This window comes from Anser brachyrhynchus, assembly GCF_964034855.1.
Source record: "Anser brachyrhynchus genome assembly, chromosome: 2".
NCBI lineage: Eukaryota > Metazoa > Chordata > Aves > Anseriformes > Anatidae > Anser > Anser brachyrhynchus.
This window is the reverse complement of record NC_137695.1, coordinates 56,600,040-56,619,146: the sequence shown is the minus strand read 5'-3', so window position 1 is coordinate 56,619,146 and position 19,107 is coordinate 56,600,040. Positions and strand designations below refer to the sequence as shown.

The 19,107-nt window shown below is 40.5% G+C and overlaps 1 protein-coding gene across 5 annotated transcripts in view; it reads left to right on the top strand.

The window, feature by feature from the left end:
- Nucleotides 1-757: 757 nt before the first annotated feature.
- Nucleotides 758-19,107, top strand: part of RAMP3 (receptor activity modifying protein 3) — a 51,481-nt gene continuing 33,131 nt past the window's right edge. The window contains exon 1 of one of the 5 annotated variants that reach the window (XM_080581785.1): nt 758-1,384. In XM_080581785.1, the coding sequence (XP_080437911.1) occupies nt 1,033-1,384 (352 nt within the window). In that variant the 5' untranslated portion in view covers nt 758-1,032. Of the gene's footprint in view, nt 1,412-19,107 lie in introns of all 5 variants that reach the window. The other 4 variants (XM_080581784.1, XM_080581786.1, XM_080581787.1 and 1 more) reach the window with 4 other exon arrangements.

Sequence of the window (19,107 nt, the reverse complement as noted above, 5' to 3'; positions counted from 1 at the left end):
CACAGCCTTCTCTGTGGCTTCCCAGGTTTTCTATTTTCTTCAGCCTAGATAAACTCATCAATAAGAGTAACTCTCAGTTTGTATATTCAGTAGCTTGCACTTGGATGCACGTGCAATGTGTAGTTCTGCCGTTTTTGGGGTCGCACTCTCCAAAAGCAGTTGAAAGCACTGTTCTAGGCAAGTGCTTGAAGTTTTCGGGAGTGAAATGACTGACATAGAAAAGCACCTATGTTCTTGTGCACAGCATGAAAATCTTTCTGAAATTTAAAGTTTTTCCGTGCATTTGACCTTTAACTATGACCGTGATTTAATGTTCCACTGAAAGGCAGTTACTGAGGTGAACCGTTCCTTGTGCCTAGAAACACACTGACTTTTTTTATTTGTACCTAGCAGTACAAATATTTTTAGCTAAGAAAAGGTTTCTTTAGCAGCTTCTCAATCTGTTGTTTCTTGCTGGAGATGGTAAATTACTAGAGAGAGGAGAGAACTCAAAGAATAAAGCCTTTAAGTATTGATGAAAAGGAGGAGCCTTACCATCCTCCCTCTGTATAGTGCCACGCAGAGATGAAATAGAAAAATAAGCGTTTTTGTAGAGCTCCTGGCCACTCTGGCTCTGTGTGGGGTTAGGCTAGCTCTCTGCCCATGTTCAACTGTAAATATTAAGCAAGTTAACGTGTTGGTGCTGCGTAGGCCAAACTGCAAGGGCTGCGTGCGGGCGGACTAATGCAGGTGGCCTCCAGCCCCTTGTGCTTTCAGCCAGGCTGTGGTGGCAGGAGGGGAAAGGCTGTTCCAGCTCCCTGGGGCAGTGGAGTAGGGGTCCCCGACCTCCCCCCCCGACACTGAGGAGCTCTGTGTGTGGGGGGAGACACATTCCCCACGGGCGGGAGGGTCTCTCCTCCACCTTTGGCTCAGTGGGGTGGGAATGGTATTCCTCTGCTTGTCGTGGCTTTGGGAGGTCCTGGAGGCACAGGCACGTACCCGCGCACACATGCACGCGTGTGCACGCAGAGGCACACGCGCACACTCACGCACATGCACCCACGCCCGCTCTTACACACATACAGGGACACCCTCTCCCTGCCTCCAACCGGAGCACCCCACCGGTGCAGCCCAGCCCGGCCTCGGAGCCGCCCCCCCCCGCTGCCGGCAGCCCCCCGGGGGTGGGGAAGCTGCTCCGCGCCCCCCCCCCCCCGCCCCGCGCCCGCCCCCGCCGCCGCCCGGGGCTGGCCGCCGCGGCATGACAAGGAGCCGCCCGCCGGGGGGCTGCGGCTGCCGAGCGGTCGCCCCATGCGGCTTCTGTCCCCCCGCCGCCCAGCCGAGCCGGGATGGAGGCGCCCGGCTGCTGCCGCCGGCATCTTCCCGTCCTGCTGCTGTGGGGTGAGTCGTGGGGGCCGGGCCGGGGCGTCCCGGGGCTGGGCGCTGGATGCTCCGGGACGCAGCAGCCCCGGGGGTCGGCGGGGACCGGCCGAGCATCCGCACGGCGCGGGGGTGAAGCCCGGAAAAGGGGCTGGAGCATCTCCTGGGGAGGGAGAGAGGGAAGGGTCGCCTGCCGCCGGGCTCTGCGGGGGCCGAGGGTGCTGAGTGCGGTGCGGTGCGGGAGAGCGCTCCCCGCCGCGGAGCGGGGTGGGCTGGGGTAGAGCGCAGCATCTGCTCCGCTGGTCTCGCAAACAGCACCCCTCTGAGAGACGGACCCGACTTGGTCAGCCTCGCGGAGCCCGAATCCGACCCTGGGGGAGGCAGGTTTGGTCGCGGGAGAAGGGGAAAGTTTGCAGCTGCCGATGAAGGGGGTGCTGTTATTAGAGCACTGAGTTACAAATGGGCATTGGTTAGAAGTGTAGATAGCCTTCAGCTCTTTTGCTTAATGTAAGATTAACTTTATTGCTAGAAACACTTGTGTAGTGTTTTTTTTTTTTTTTTTTTTTTTTTCCCCAATCAGGTATCTAGTGTTAGGACTCCCAGATATATAGTGTGTTGCAGTCAAGTCAAAAGCTGCTGGGAGAAGGCATTTCTGACCTTCCCTCTACAATAAACCCAGAGATGAGGTTAATTCCCCACAAGTCACAGATAGCGGAGAAGAAAATCAGACCTTGTAGATTTAGAAGGGTTATCTGAGGACTTTATAACTTCACTCACTAACTTCATACTCCTACCAAAGTACAAAGCTAGTAAACACTGGACAGCTTTCTATAAAAAGACCCACAAATAAATGAGTAGTTGTGTTGATAGCGTTCAGTAGCATTGTCTTACATGTTCTGTCAAAAGAATTACAGGTCAAATACATAAATTTTCTGATCTCTGTGGCTTGAGAATTGCTAAAATCTTATATTGATCACTCATTTTATTTTTCTTTACTTCTCATCTGAAAAGGAATTAAAAAAATGGCTAACACCTGCCTTGACAGATGAGGATTTATGCAGTCTTGAAGTCAGGGAACCAAGTAGTAATTTTATTTATTTATTTTTTGACTGTGGAGACATCCTGATGTTTCTGTGACTTTTACAAAACAAAATTACTTACTGAAGATTCATTTTCAGAGAATGAGTGGAGTGAGGGACAATATCCCTGTAGCTCAGAAAGCTAGCAGACATTTTTTACCAGAGACACAGGTAAATCAATTGTGCTAGACATTTTTGACTGTGCTAGTTGCTTTCTTAAAAGCATAACAGCAAAGAAATGAGTTTAAGTATATCAGTTAACTGATAATACATCACTTTTACTTTAAGTTGGAAAGGATAGATATAATCAAAAACTAAATTAAATCAGAGTCATTTCCTGGTAGAAAAGCCTTTTGGGAGCCTTGAAAGTTTTATGACATAAAATAAGGAAAGTTTTTAATAAGGAAAGCCTTAACAGCTTGAAAACTAAACTTCTTCAAGCAATGCAAACATGCTTTTAATATCAGTTATTTCAAAAGGTTTTTGTTTTGCTTTCCTCCTCATTTTCTAATGGCTTCTTTTGATTAACCAGAGACCCATGAACTCTCTGGAAGGTGAAGAGTCTCCAGTGTTAGCTCTCACTGAATTCTGTAGGGAGCTTCTCTTGGTAGGGACTGGGACCTTCTCCCAACTCAGTACACTGCTTTCTGAGTGTCTTTCAGTCTGTGGCTCTGAAAACATTATCACTACATAGAATCATCGGCTGTGTTGTCTTTCCTTGCAAAGATGGCAAAAAAAGGCAGTGAGTTTGCTTCTCGGAAGCTCAGAAAATACAGGAGAAGTTGGGTTTGCAGTGGTGTGTGTATGTGTCTGCTGGTGGGAAGGAATCTGTGAACTGAGGTGGCTGGCACAGGAGCACGTAATTGATAGTTTCCCATGAGAGTGTAGATGCTTAGAAGGTATCTGTGGATTGCAGGATCTAGGGACCTGGGAAATAATCATATATTTAAAAGAATCCAGTAGGATATTATGATATTCCACTTCTATGTATGGAAGCTAAGGCAAGGAGAAACTTAAGGGCTTGACCAAGACATTTAACAGACTAAGTAGGCTTTTTATACAAGTAGTTGTTGTTTTGACATCCCTGTCCAAAACTTTGCTCCTTCATCGTTTGCATAATGTCCATATTTCAGTGATGTTATTTGTATATGAGTTGAAAGATGCTATCAGAATAAAGCTGGAAATTTTTCTAAATTCTAGAGGAATCTTTCTCAGTATGTGTATATATACAGCATGTGTATGTATACACATACAGAGAGATTACAATACTTATCAGGAATAGTTTCCTATGCAGATTTCCAAGATTGTATATAGTTGTTCACATTTCATAATCCTGTTTCTCAGCAGAAGCTTAACATTTTGGCAAGAGGGGAACAACTGGACGGTTAGAAAGCTGGGAACAGAGACTGACTTCAGATGCCTGTTCTTACTATCTTTTTTTTAAAGACCATATCTCATCCTGTAAACAATCCTGGAAAAAAAATAATGTATCAAAATCTGAATTTTGTAAGGTCCTGAGTTCCCCTTGCCTGGAACACAGTGTCCATAACTCCTAGGAAGTTTGAACTCTGATGGTGGGGAACACAAATGGGAAACAATTTTGCTAGGTTAAAGATTGAAAACCAAATCAACGTGTGTGTGTATTACTTCTTTATAAATCTATCATGCTGTTCTGCAGCTGCAAAGGGGGGGATGAAGAAAGGGAAAACCAGTGTGGGAGTGCTGAATTTAGTAGATCCAGGCGGGTGTGCGTGTAAAACAAATAAACCTTTGCAAGGCAGAACATCTGCTTTTGAAACAGAACAGAAGGTTATAACAAAAATACTTCTCTACCAAAATAAATATGCTTCATTTTCTAAATATATGATTTTCAAACCAGATGAGCAGGAAGATCAGCAGACCCCATCAACATCATCTGAAAGCAAAGCATTAAGTGTATAAGCAACCTGTATTCCAACTTGTTGTTGGATCCATATGTTCTTTCCACTGTCCTTCACCCTTTCTGTTTCTCCTGATCCCTTTTCTTGGGAAAGTGTTGTCCTTTCACTGAGGTCTGCATGGGCAACGGGAGACAGGTTCATGCTACGTGCACTTGACAGCGGTATTTACCGTTTGAGTTCAGTTATCTAAAGTTTCTGGGGGTGGACTGTAGGTGGTAGCACAGAGCATCAAATGCCATTTCCAACTCTCTTGCTCCCAGAAGCCAGTTGGGATGATACCAAAGGGTTTGAAGGTAACTCCAGATTGAATTTGGGTTGGAAGGAAGTGGGCTTTCTGAACCCAGTTTACACCAATCTAAGTGAGATCCAATCCTGAAAACCATTAAGGTAGTAAACACTTCCTCTTGACTTCGTAAGATTTCCCTGCCTAAATACTAGTTCAGTTTGTAAATAGCTTTGAGGTGTGAGGCCCTAGATTTTAGGTTTGTTTTAGCCATATCTGCAAGACAATCTATGAGAGGCTGCAAACTGAAGCTAGAATTCTTTACTGAGATAGGCAGGTAGCACTGTAGGTGAAGATAGACAAGCACCATGAGATTTCAAGAAAAGGGTCATGAGCAAGAACAGGTCACCTCAAGGAGAACTGTGGGAGGTTTTGCCCATTAAGTTGTATTCAAACATTGCAGCAGCACCTGTTTTTTTTTTTTTTTTTCCAGTTTCTCCTACGTCTCCATTGATAAGAGATGATTCATGGCTTGGGTTAGAGTCAAATGAATCAAATTTCAGTTTTTCCAACTCAGGAAAGAAACAAAGTGAGGGTGTCCTTTAGAAAACTCTGTTTGCTACCATCTGTGTCTTTGCTGTTGAAATTAGTGCTTGAGAGAGAGGTACGAAGAAAGCAAAGCGTGTTTTCATTTAAGGCTCATAAAGAGATTAATTTTCACAAACATAATGAAGCCTGTTTTAATTCACACCTTTTTATTTTAGCAAAAGCTGTTGCATGAAACATCCTATTTCAGAATAGAGGTATATTATTTTGTGTTTTATGAAAACAGCCTGTACTTTTTTTCTAAAATAAGAGTCTGAAAATATAGTCTTGTATTGAGATAAACTGGAAAATATAAATGACAGAAAAAAAAGACTATTTTCGAGTGGCTGTATGTGTAGAACAACCTAAAAATCTGCCTGAAGCTTTTGGGTCATTTGGGAGGAAGATATGTGGGTATGAATATGAGGAAAGAAGTGAGTAGAAAGCAAAAAAGGAAGTCTTCATTTCCAGAAATTTTTAGGTTTGATCTGTGTTCATATTTATGCTTCCCTGAGACCAGACTGAAGAGAGGAAGCAGTTTGGTTCCTCTCAAAGGGCTTTAAAAGAAAGTGTGATGGTGCTGTTTAAAATGATCTGAAGGCTAGAGAGGGTCCCTGCCTTTATCTTGAGAGCAGCTTGACATGACCTACTATATTGGCTTGAACGAGGGGCATGTCTGCATAACAGCTGGTGGCCTATATTTAGCCCTGGAATAGAGAATTTTATCAGTGTGAAGCAGACGGCCAGATTTATGGCCTTTTGCAGAAGGGATTTTGTTTGCTCCACCTATGCTCCAAGTGAGACTCTGATCTGAAGATGATAATGTGATAGGCCCTGCTGAGGCCATAGCACAGCACTGGACTGACAAAGGCACATCTTGTTCGCATCTAACCAGATTAAGCTGAGTAAGCAAAGGACTATGCAGAAGCACCGCACCCTACAATAAAGCATCTGTTTTATTACTTTCACACCCTAATAAATGTGACTAATTTGCCCTTATTTTGGAGAGCATGATATGGGGAAAAATTCTTCAGGCAGTGTGAGAGGAAATACTGTAATTTACATCAGCCAATAATGACTGTCACTTTTCGTAGTAACTCAGAGTTTTGTTTCCAAATGTTGTAAGTGACCAATTTCTTTTGTGTTCCTCTGTGTGCAGAGAGATTAATGCTAAAGACTGTAATTTTTAGAAAATATTCTTGCACTTCTGATTTTTCAAAAATGCTTAGTTCGAGATGTGACAGGATATGCTACGCTTGGTCTGTGTGGCCCTCCTGCCTTCAACATCAAGGAAAAGAGAGTTCACAGCTGTTGGGTGTTGTGAACAGACTGGGAGATACTTGGACAGAAATAACACTTTGTAGAAGCCATTCAAGTGTTCATTAATAGGACAGAAAATCTGGGTTTCCTCCAAGGCTTAAGCTCTTGAACTTTAGGTTAGAGAGTACTGGGACAGAAGAGGGTTAGAAATTGTTGGATTTGATCTGTAGTCCTCCCTGTTGCTCACCCCCCTGTGCCTCTTTGTGCACTAGAGAACATCATCGTGGCTGTGAGGAAGATGTCCTCACAGATGTGATAATACAGCAGCCATGTGGGTGCCCACAGTCAGTCTTATAGAAGAGACTCCACTGTCTGTGGGGTACCTGGACACATTCTGCAGTTTAGAAGTGAAGGGGACCCTTTGTTTGGAGGGTATCTCAACCTTGCCATCTGGCTTTGCGGCCTGGTAGCTGCTTGGGGCTGTGGAGCTAATTTCTTCATGTTTGTGTTTGGCAAGTCACTGCAGGTGTTGCACAGTCCTTCCGCACCTCATGAGTTCATGAGCTATTCCAGCTTTACTCCCAGCAGATCTCCACATATCAAGAACATAATTTGTCTAATGTAATGTTAGAAGAGATTTAAATGTTTAGCTATGTTTACTATGTACAGAATTAAGTTTACATCTTCAAGTGAAATATGAAAACAAAAAAAAAAGTTTGGTTTTCGATTCAAAGACTCTCAGAGCTGGAATTTCCATGGAGTCATTGGTTGTAATGCAGTACGTATCAAAACTCCTATATTCCTATTTTAGAAAAGTACATCAGTATATAGTTTTGTTATAAGCTAAGTATCACAAAACAAACAAACAAAAACCTCACACCACAAAATAAACTCAAACTTAGTACTTACTGTATCATATTAAAAAGTCATTGAAATACCTCCTTCCTTGTTTTTGATCACTGGACCTAGGCTGGATTTGCATTCCGGCAACTCTGCCTTTGTCATTAGGTTAATGATGCTGCTGAACATACTTCCAGGAGGTTGTTCGGAATAGGAAGTGTTATGCCATAAAATACTTAGTGATGCACAGTGAAATAGAGCTAGTATTGATGCAGTAACTATGGGTCCAGTTTATTTTTTACTAGCTGTAGTGTAAACCAGAAACACCAAACAAAGACAGAGCAATTTGAAGGAAAGGTGAAAGGAAAATTAAGCTCCACAAACTATTTGTGTTTTCTTGTCTTTCTGCATTTCAAGAGGTTGGAAAGAAATCTTAATGCTCTTCATGCATTAAGTTATGTATTTTTAATAAAAGAAAAAAATCTGTGTGGTAGAGTAATATTTTAAATCTGGCATTATTCAGTGGGTTTTAATTAAAGGAGGCTTCAGCTCTATCCTTTTCTTGCTTTTCTGTCAGGGCAGTACGGGACACATAGACTGCCGTAAGGATGTTTGTTATACTGGTCTTCTGGAGATTTGGGCTGTTGTATGCTTAGACATTGTTTGGCTTCCTTTTCCTCTGAGCTACTTCATACTTTATCATGTAATGAATTATAAAAAACCTTGCCAAAGAAATAAATATTGGCAGAAACAATCAAAAATAAACATCTCCCATAGGAAGTGGGAATTCTCCATCACTTGCAATCTTGAAATCTGCAACTGGAAATATTTTTGAAGAATATATTGTCATTTGAGCAGAAGTTATTGGCTTGGTGTAGAGATGATTGGAAGAAGCTCTTCCCTACTTTCTTGTACTGATTTCTTACATGACTCAAAAATCTTGAGAATAATTTTCCTCAGACTTCAGGGAAAAACAGCTTCACCTCAATATGAGATCAAAGGAGGGGAAAATTTCAGACCAAGAATGTTTCTGAGACTGTGAAAGCAGGCAGACTTAGATAAACTGTTTTGCAGCTTCACTGATGGTATTTGTGCTTAAGAAACTCTTATGGTGTATGGTTCAATAGAGAATAACAAATATTGATCAGATTATGTCTACGCTTTCATTTTAGTTCCCCTTTTTTGGGATGAAAGATATGAATACACATTGAAGTGACAGGAACTGTATGAAGCACTCTTTTCTGTAAGTGAGGGTGAATTAAAACACTTCACTTACTCCCTAGTACAGCAGCAAAGAGTTATAGAAACACTCTTATAGTGATGCAGGGAGGCTGGTTTTGTGCAAAACTAAGCAGTCGGCTCAAGTGCCACTAACTAAACTCCCAGTTATGAAACCAAAGTCTTAGCAGTCACACAGTACAGTTAGCTCCAATGCTTTTTGGAATAGCAATATATATATATATATATATATATATATATATATTTGCATCTGAATTTATGCAGATGTTTATTTGTGCAGTCCCCAAAATGAGCTTTTCTTTTATTCTTAAATTACGGAAGAAGTTCTTAATTATTTATGGTGTCAAAGTTTGAGAAAAAGGCTATGCAAATAAGGTTGGGATAATGAAACAATAGGGTTGCTGTGCATCAGGGAACTCTGGATGATGGATCAACCATCACAGAGCTCAGAAATGTGTAAATTTGAGAATCTCAGGAGCCTGCTGTTCAAGGTCGGTTGTGTTCAGTGTTTTAACCTGACTCCATAAATAATTTCTTCACTCCCTAGCAATTCTTTTACCTTAGGGGACCCAGTGGGAGAAATACTTTTTGGCATTTTTTCCTACTGTGTTTACCAGCGATAGGATCTGAGGGAATGGCATGAAGCTGTGTTGGGGAGGTTCATGTTGGATATCAGGAAAAGGTTCTTCACTGAGAGTGATCGGGCACTGGAACATGCTCCGTAGGGAAGTAGCACACAAAGCCTGCTGGAGTTCAAGAAGTATTTCAACAATTCTCTCAGATGTATGGTTTGATTTTTGGATTTGAACTTGATGATCCTTGGGGGTCCCTTCCAACTTTGGTTATGGTATGATTCTAGAATTCTACAAGCTCTGGAGCACTCATAGACTATTTTGTCTACTTAAGAAAACAACCTCACACTTGAATGATCAACCCAACTTACTCTTTCATGATAGGCGTAGAATTCAGTGAAAATGTGACTCTATTGAAGTTATGTTGGTAAAATGACACAACATGGTAAGTAACAGTATGAGGAGAGGAGTGCATGTAGCATCAAGACAAGGTGGATTTGCATGGTGGGGTTTTTAGTTGTCTGGTCAGAATGTGAAAAAACATTTTCCCAGGCCTTCTGTGTTGGAAGTATCTTCATTTAAATGTTCTGTCTGTCAAGGGAAGAAGAAACTTTTAATGTCTTCAAGTATCTCACGGTTTTAAAGACTTCCTCAGGAGGGAGTGTGCTGTGACCCTTGTCTGTGAAACTTTCATGGGTCATTTCCCCTTCACAAGGTTATTTAAAAGAAAATAAAAGAAAAACTCACTTAACCTCTCTTGGGCTATTCTAGAGAAGCAGATTAGAGTCCTTATTTGCCTTGAGGGACTGGTGTTTTACACTCATTCACAGGTGGATAGGCATAAAGTCAGTATGGTGCTGACCTTACGTTTCCTTATTATAGGGAAACTTTATGTTCCATCACATTTTCTTTTGTCTTTTCCTGCCTCTTCAGCTAATGACAGGCAGCCGAGTTGCAATAATGAGTACCCATTACATCAAATACATGCTTCAAGGGTGATCAGATGCTAGTGTCAGACAGGTCTTGGATATGCATACTGCCTTTGGTGGATATCACTGTTCTCAGACTGGGAGAGTGTCTCTCCACTGTAGTTGCAGGTTGGATGGCTTTTTTGGGGGAGTAAATCTGAACTGTGTTGCCTCATTTATTGATGTACCTTTTCTATTAATTACACAGCAGACACATTTCACCGCTAGCTCAGGCAGAGAGGGATTGTCATGTACTTCAGTTGCTCTGGCAACATTATCTGAGAGAAGGGGATGGCTGTGTGACAGGTTCTGGCACAGGACTGCTGTTGGGGTGACACTGTACTCCGTGTGATGTTGATTTCTGTTTCTGGCTTTGGACAAATTTCCAGTTCCATCATTATTTTCATAGTTGATGTGAAATGGAGATTGCAGTAGCAGTTCCTCACAAGGCTATAATGAACTTGAAGTGCAGACATTTAGGGGGGAAAACAAGGTTTTCACCTCCTCTTGCTAAAAGCATATTTATCTTTGATCATAAATTATTAAGAGCTATGATTTGGTTGATGAAGAGATTATAAAACTGTGTGACTAGCACTGTATCCCAAGACCCAAAGACTAGGTCTCACAGAAGTTTAGATGAAAATGAGCACAAGGCTTTTGCAAGGCCTGTAGATACATCCTGAATAGCATTCCTTCCTAACTACCCTGGGAACAGGGGGCAGAAGTGAATACAACCAGAGATGGTTTGGGTTTGTTAGGAAAAGCTGTTCTTATCATTTCTGCAGGCAGTAGGCTATAGCACTTCATGAGGAGCATCGTCCTCTGGAACCTTCTTCTGGCCACCATACATCAGGTCATGGTCCCTGTAATGTTGCTTATTATCATGTTTAAACATTTTAAAAAGTTTCTAATGCCATGAATTTATTTTTACTATGGAAACAAATACACTGTTCTTATTCTTCTTCAGTTTTCCTCTCCAGGAGGATCTTGAGTTAGGATTTCCTTCAAGGAGCACATTCATTTATACCACTCTATTAAAACAGTGTGAAGAGAATTTACTTCAAGCAAACAGTTCTGCTTTTGGAATATTTAGTTCATCTACTGTCTGAAGATCAGTGGTTGTAAAAAATACTATTTTATCAATTACACAGTGCTTCATCAAAAACATCATAATTGGACAGGAAAGAGTTGAAGAAAGCATTTGGCATTTCATGTTGAGCCACATGACTTCCATGTAATGCAGATCTAAATACTTGGATGATTGCAAAAAGTCTCTCTCCTAAGTCTGTTGTTGAACTGATATGCTTTATTTAAATTAAGCTATTTATTTAAACACTGCGCACTGGCTATATATTTATTTAAATAAAGAAAGCACACTGGTTTCAAGCAAAATAGTAGAAAACCCATCGAGCAACTCTGGAAGTAGATGTAGGCTGTTCAGAAAGTGTCAAGTACAATTTATATGCTGGCAGCAGTGCTTTAAGCACTTTACAAAGGAATGTGAAAGACATTTGTATTTCTGCTCTGAAAAATTCACAATTGAAGTATGAGTTCAGAATAATTGGCACGTTTCTTTGTAGTCACTGGAAAGCTGGGGAACTGAACCAACATGAGACTGAACAGTTGATGCCCTCAGTAACGTTCCCTGTTGATTTGCACTGATGAAATGAAAAAGCTTAAATTGCTTCCTTTCATGCTTTTCTTGCTCTGCAGGAAGAAGACTCTAATGTCCAAAATTGTTAACTGTCTGAAATTACTTTACCAATTCAAAGGCAATAACATAATGCCTCAAACCACGATAAAGTGCAGCACTGAACTGCACATTTAGTTTTAAATATTACATTTCTTTGACTAATGTCTTACACGCAGTTGACACAAGAGAAGAAATATAAAGTATTAAAAAGGTTTCAGGTCGTACCCTAGCCAAAACCAGCTGCATCAGTTAATTGTATCTCTTCTGTCTACATTCCTTTAACAGACCTGGTAAACTGTTAACCTGGATTAAAAAAGAAAAAAAAAAAAAAAAAGGCTTTCCTTTTGAGTTCAGCCCAGTAAAAATCTTTTCATATGTGCCACATTGGATGCTCACATCCCCTAGTTAGCCCAGTGTTCCTTCCCAAAACCAGATTGCTTTGTAGTGTGTTAGTGATGTGTAGGAGGAGTCACAGAGAGCTGGGATGATATTATATTTTACTGATGCACCAACAATTTGATCTACCCTGCTGTTTACCTTGCACCTGCATGTCCATGTGCTGATACAGGCATGTTTCTTTTGGGGACAATTTTGAATGCCAGTTTGACACTTTTTTTTTTTTCTTTTTCCAAGTACTATATTTATTGCAAGCTTCTGTTTATTTTCAGCATCCTTCCTTTGTGTTGGATTCCTGTCATTGCTTGGCTCCATGAACTTCAGTTGCCTCATTTCCTCTGCTGCTTTCACACTATATGGTAATGTTCCTGTGTCCTGTCCTTGTCCACCCTCCCTGTCCTGGTCCTTTTATAAGGAGAAGTGTCAAAAGTACAGTTAGTAACTGAGAACAAAAGGTAACCTTCTGAGTCATATATACTGTAGTGAGGATTATTTAAAGATTGGCAGGTGGGACTTCAGTTTTTGTACCAATAGCATTATTTTTCCTTTTGTACTTTTACAACACCTCCTAGACTTGAAACAATGCAGACATACATGTTAGTTTCCTCTTAAAGGGTGGGCCACCTGAGAAGATGTGGTTCATTTTACTGTAAGTATGTGCTTACATTTCACTGTATAGTAGGTAGAGATACCCAGCTGGACCACTTTTTGAATGATGATGGTGAAACAAGTGAACAAGTTCAATTGCAGTTGCCTTGCAGGGTGGTGAGACCTGGCATGCGCTGTCAGGGAGCAGGAGAGCAGGGCTGGCCCTGGGTGGTGGAGCAGGGGGCTGCAGGTGGTGCAGAGCTGTTGGGAAGGCCCTCACTCAGGGTCAAGTGAAGTGAAGGCTCTGGGAATATCTTTGACTTGCTTATGTCCTTGCATAACAGAGCAGAAAAAAAAATACATAGGGAGATGCAAACATTTTGAAATTCTAACATCCTAAAGGGGGAAGTATTCTTCTAATTAGCTTAACCAGGTGGTAAATTAATACATGACATATCTATGTATTTTAAAAGGTTAGGTTTGCTTTTACAGCCTTTTCCTAACACGTGTTCTTACCTGTAACTTCCTGTTGTTTGTTTCTTGTGCTGTAGGGTTTGAATCACATTCATTAAGACTGGGTAGAAGGCTGGACTTTGCTTGCCACTTGCTCATGTGCTTGTCAGGACTGTCAGCGCATTATAAGTCCCCTGAACAGCCTCACCAGGTCCCCCTGAACCTTGTGTATTGGTCTGGGGGGTCGCATTCACTGATGTGCACCATAGGTGGTCTGGCCCTAGCACATGTTCTGGCTTGCTGGCAAGCTTTCCTGTATGCATTGTGAACCTAAGTAGTGACTCACCTTGTCTCCCATTCTGCCTCTGGCACTATTTCCTCATTTATGTCCATGCTCCCTGGTTTGTCCTCTGCCATGCTGGGGCTGTTGGTGCAGCACGTTATCCACTCACAGCTCTGCCCACCTGGTTCAGGCTGGGGCGGCAGCATCCCATTGGCAAGGGTGTGAACTGCACCATGGGTCACCCCAGCTTGTCCCTCTCACACAGCCCTGCTCCTGCTGCTCCCTGATAAATGCCCTGCCAATGCTGTGCATAATCAGCCTGGCAATTGTGAGTGGTCCCTGTGCTTTGCCTGAGAGTTCACATCAGAATGGACAGTCCTCAAGAATTTTTGCTTTCCTGAGTGTGTTTCAGGCTTTTTTTCTTAGAAGAAGTTTATGCTTTGCACATCTATGTATAAATTTAATGCTATAATATCACTGTTACCTCTGTTGAGGGTTTAACATCCTGGTGGGATTAGCTGGAATAAGAACTGGGCTCAGAGAAGTGATTCAACATTTTAAAAAAATAAGCCAGATCTGCAGTATGTGGGAGTATGAAGTAGGCCTAAAAGGACAGTAAGGCTAAAGACTTAGATCCTTAAGGATGGGCTGCAGCATGGAGAGGACCAGTCAGATGCCTAAGGTACTTGAGCAAGGTGTATGGTGTGGTTCCTGGGAGCTATATGACCTTATGCTTTCATAGCCCTTTGTGAAGCTAAAACTGGTAAGACTCTTCTCTTTGAGCTGTAGGCGGTGGCATAGCACGTTTTAAGCCAAATCTGTTTCAGTAACTTGGTTATCATGTTTGCTTTCGCTTTTGGTAGATGGGTATGTCAGCATATGCCAGAGTCAGATCCTTAGCGAACTGAGATGATTGAAACTCAATCAGCGGTCTTACATGCTAACTAAGGATCATCCCGTTTTCTCCCAACAGCTGGTGCAGCAAACCTTAGCTTGTAGCTGGAGGTACAGAAACGATAAATTCTTTCATGTTTCTCTTGCTGTCAGGACATGTTTCTGCTCTGGGAGCTCCATGACCATATTCTAACTAAGTGTACTTCTGCCCTTCCTTCCAGCACTGTGCTTGAGCTGGCATTACAAGCCTGTGTACTCTTAACACAATGCAAAATTGGAATAGAGAGATGTATGTTCATCTGCCTTTAGGAAATGCTTACTGTTGATAGTTGGATGAAGGTAGGTATGGAGGTTATACAGAGAAGGTATATTTGACAAAATATATTTGAAGGTTTGTCTTACAGTCCTCTTATCCAAAGATTGTAATTGGGAAACTATTTTTTTTTTCTCCCAAGACACCCCATCACCACAGAAAGTTGTGGTAAAGTGAGGGGTGAGATAAAAGTGGATCCAAAGTTACTCCAGATATGAACTGGCTCCTTCTGTCAACCAGGAAGTCCCAGGAGGGCTCAGGTGTAGGATCGTCATAAGCTTTCCCATCAAGTTTCAGGACTGCTCAGCCTCTTTATAATCTGAGGTGTCCTGAACACATACATTTGAAAATTCTCCCATTCAGGGCTTGTAGGGAGCTCTTTGGAAGGCAGACACATGACATTTATGTGAGCTTATCTTTTCCTTCTGTATTTATACAGACTCTAGTGCAGTGAAGTTCTTGAGCTCATAAATGCCCATGACAACAGATAAAGGAATCCTACCCAAGCTGTAGGCAGTATTTTTGTGGTGTAATAGGGTACTTGTTGACATTGTGTCAGAGCATAGGTGGAGTTATTTCCACATTAATTTTTTTAGTAGATTAGATACCCTAAAGTGTCTGTGCATTCCTGCAAGAAAACGTGTAACAGCATAACTTCAGGTTTAAATAAAAGATTGTTGAATTTACTGGCTATGCAACAGGTAACTTTATGTAACATTGAAATAAATACCTGGAAGAACTTTGGTACAGTTCTGTAAGGTTGATTTGCTCAGTATTTAAAATTAGATTTATAAAATAAATGTGAGTAATGAGATTTGATCAGTATGAAAAAATTATATTAATAGAATTTTCAAGTCTCTTCTGCATCTCAAACAACTTACGGGTGCGTGATTGAAGAGCAACAGATGTCATTTCAAACTGTTGTTTTATTTGCTGTTATGAATTGTGTGTCAGATCAGTTCTTACACAGTAATGTGCTGCTATCAATAAAACTTCAGATTCTGGAGAAAGGTAGATGGCTGTTCAGTGGGTAACTTCCAATATTGGTCTGATGTCCAGAAATGTAGATATAAATTATATGATGGTGACTGTCAGGATCCTCTTTAAAAAGAGGTATAGAAGTAAGTGGGATATTGACTTGAGGTTCAACTTGAAGTCATTTATTTTTTATTTTTATTTTTTATTTTTTTTCGAAAAACATGATGGGAAGAAATGTGTTTATGGATCAGACCACAGAAATTTCAAAAATTTCAAAACTGATTGTATCTCAGACACCATATGCGTAGGATTACACTGCTGTAATTGCTGGTGAAAAACTGCACAGTGGTCAGATAAAACAAGAATTACTTCATGTCTATTTTGAAGAAGTATTGGAGCCTCTCAAAAATAGTACTATCTATCTTGTCAGTAACTGCAGCATTCACAAGAAATGTTAAGGCAAGGGAAAATAATATTCTGACATTTCCTTCTTATATACTTATACAAGGTCTTCAAAATTATTATTGCAAAGCGATTAGTGGAACATGCAGTAGGATGTACACACAGCAATCCAAAGGTTGTTTCTGATCTATGAAATAGTTGTGATGTAAAGGCTATAAGCCTCTGAAAAAAAATAGCAATGAATAATAACAGTATATTAGAAAAATAAACATAAAGAAGTATTTATCCATCTCACAGCAAATCAAGTTTCTATACCTGAAACATTATAGACCAGTTTCCCTCTTATGTATCCTAATGGTGAATTTACATATTGCTGTGAATCCCATTCTGACTTTCTTTTTTAATGTAAAAATGGAGTCTGTTTACAGAAGGATAGTATAGATAATAAGAGGCTGCAATATAGGTTTAGGACTTTTTTTTTTTAAATGTACAAGAATTTGAAGTAGATTGCTAATAAAAGCTTGTTATATTTTTTGGTTTTCTTATTTTCTACTACTTTATCATAGTTTGCTTTTTTTTTTTTTTCTTATGAAAGGCTCTTCAAACCTATTTTCCTCATCTGTACTTTGCTGGTGCTTTCCTTCACCTCTTTCTCTGGCTTCAAGTTGATGGTCTTGTAGTATGATTCCACTAACACTAGGGGCAATCATACTTTCTATTACAGTATATGGAGAAAATAGAAGGCCATTGCTGTGATCTATTATTGACATGATTTAACATGCAGGCAACTAGTACAGTTAAACTGAACGTCCTTTTTGTTGGTTCAGGTAGGAGTGTATGGGGATGTATTTTGGCAACTGTTTATTTTGGGATTATGGCAACATCTTCTAGCAGCTGTGACCCACTTGTTTTCACATGTGTTATGAGATATGATGACATCAGTTTTCAAGAAATAAACTGAACTTCACTATTCCTAAAAAGGGCTGCCTGAAGGGTCATGTTTTTTGTGAAAATTTTCACAACCAACAAAATGTAGTCTACTGATTAAATCTTTTTTATGAGTTGAATATCTGAGAGCAAAGAAAACAATGAGGCTTGAGCAAAATAGCATGTGCCAGTGTTTATTGTTGTTTTACCCTTATCTGACTCTATGTGGACTCCTTTGGTTTAGTGTAGATGTGAAACATCCTGTGCTACTCTGTTTTGGTCAGATCAGAAAGAGCAAAAAACAAGTTCTTCGGTGACCAGGGGAATCTGTGATGAGACCACAAATCTGTGAGCCTTTATTCTGTACTTGGTTTATCACAGCTTCCCTGCATAACACTGGAGAAGTCACTCAACCTCTTGTTTATAAAACACGGACACATTTTCCCTTACTGGTTTTCTCTCATTGTAAATTGTGTTTCATTTACCTCACCAAGGTCTTGTGAGGATCACTGCAACAATAACTATGAAGGATTTAGATATCAATGGTAGGAAATAATAGAGTAAGAATTGCAGGTGCAGTCTGTGGTCATCAAGGGGACCATGTATGGTAGTGCATCTAGGTTATTTCCTAAAAACAGGTGGGTTTGGCTTCCTTATAGAGTGTGCGCTTTAAATTTGATCTTCAATTTTCTAGACTTGATAAAGCACATTTTCAAGTACAGATTAAAGGAAAAACTATGCAGGGAATCAAGTGTATTTACTAGTATAATAACTAATACCCTTGGGAGAAAAAAAGGCCTTATTTATGAAAGAGATACAGCCATCAGAGTGTATAATAATGTTTCATCTGTGTGTTTAGATGCAAAAAAAAAATCTAATACATGGATTCCTGCTCTTCACGGTTTCAGTACATTCTGGTTCATTGGTAACTAATGCAGAGATTATTGCTTGTCTGGAATAAAAATATATTCCTTGTAAGGACCTAAATTTTTCTCAGATGTATGTATGTAACAATTCAATTTTAACAGTTGAGAGCTTGGCATATTTCAGTGAAGGCAAAGAATCAATATGATTGGGACTGATATTCTGTGACATATATCTTGGTTTATTTTATTGGAGTTACATGGCTGGTTCTGAAAAAGGAGCAGGAGGCAACCATCTGTGTGAAATTACTCATTTCATTTCTGATGTAAGGTTAACACTGTAAATATTTGCCAGCATTTTTTTTTTTCTGTAGGAGATCAAAAATAATTGAAGCCACATCCCTCTTAGCTATGTTTGTGAAATCCAAAGTGTGGCTGGTGCTGTGCTAACACAGTGGGCTTCTGTTAATTTCATCCATCTGGATGTAGTGCAAATTGCTGATCAGAAGACTCCTTTTGTTGGCATAGTCTGTGTTTCCTTTTGGATGCTCTTCTGACATACCTGGGTTAACATGACATCTGCATGAGATGCTTAGGGTTTTTTAACTTTTTTTTTTTTTCCAAAATGCATGGCTCCTTTGTGTAAAAGGTGGAGACCATGAAATACAAGATTACATTTCCAAATGCACAGGGAACACATTTATGATGAGGATTCATGATGAGGGTAGTGAGGCACTGGAACAGATTGCCCAGAGAAGCTGTGGATGCCCCATCCCTGGAAGTTTTCAAGGCCAGGTTGGATGGGGCTTTGGGCAACCTGATCTAGTGGGAGGTGTCTCTGCCCAGGACAGGGGTAGTGAAACTTTGATCTTTAAGGTCCCTTCCAACCCCAAACTATTCTATGATTCTGTGCTTGCTTAATTTTAATAGCAAAGGATTTTTGGGTACTTTACAGTTTAGAATGTGCAGTTGACCTACATTTCAAGTAGATGTGTTAGCTTCTCCAGCTCTTTCATGTCAGCAGTCTCAAGAAACTAAAAAATGTTGCTGTTCCTAATCCTTTACATTGGAAATTACAGGAAAGAATGGTATAGACAGACCCATAACAAGTCTGCGTGATTCTCCCATTTAAAGGATAGATAAAAAGCAATTTAAAACATAATGTTCTCTAAGTGTTCATTTTTCCTTTCAAATTTACTCTTTAATAAAACCAAAACTAATGTTCAAATTAACATTTTGAATATACTGATATTCT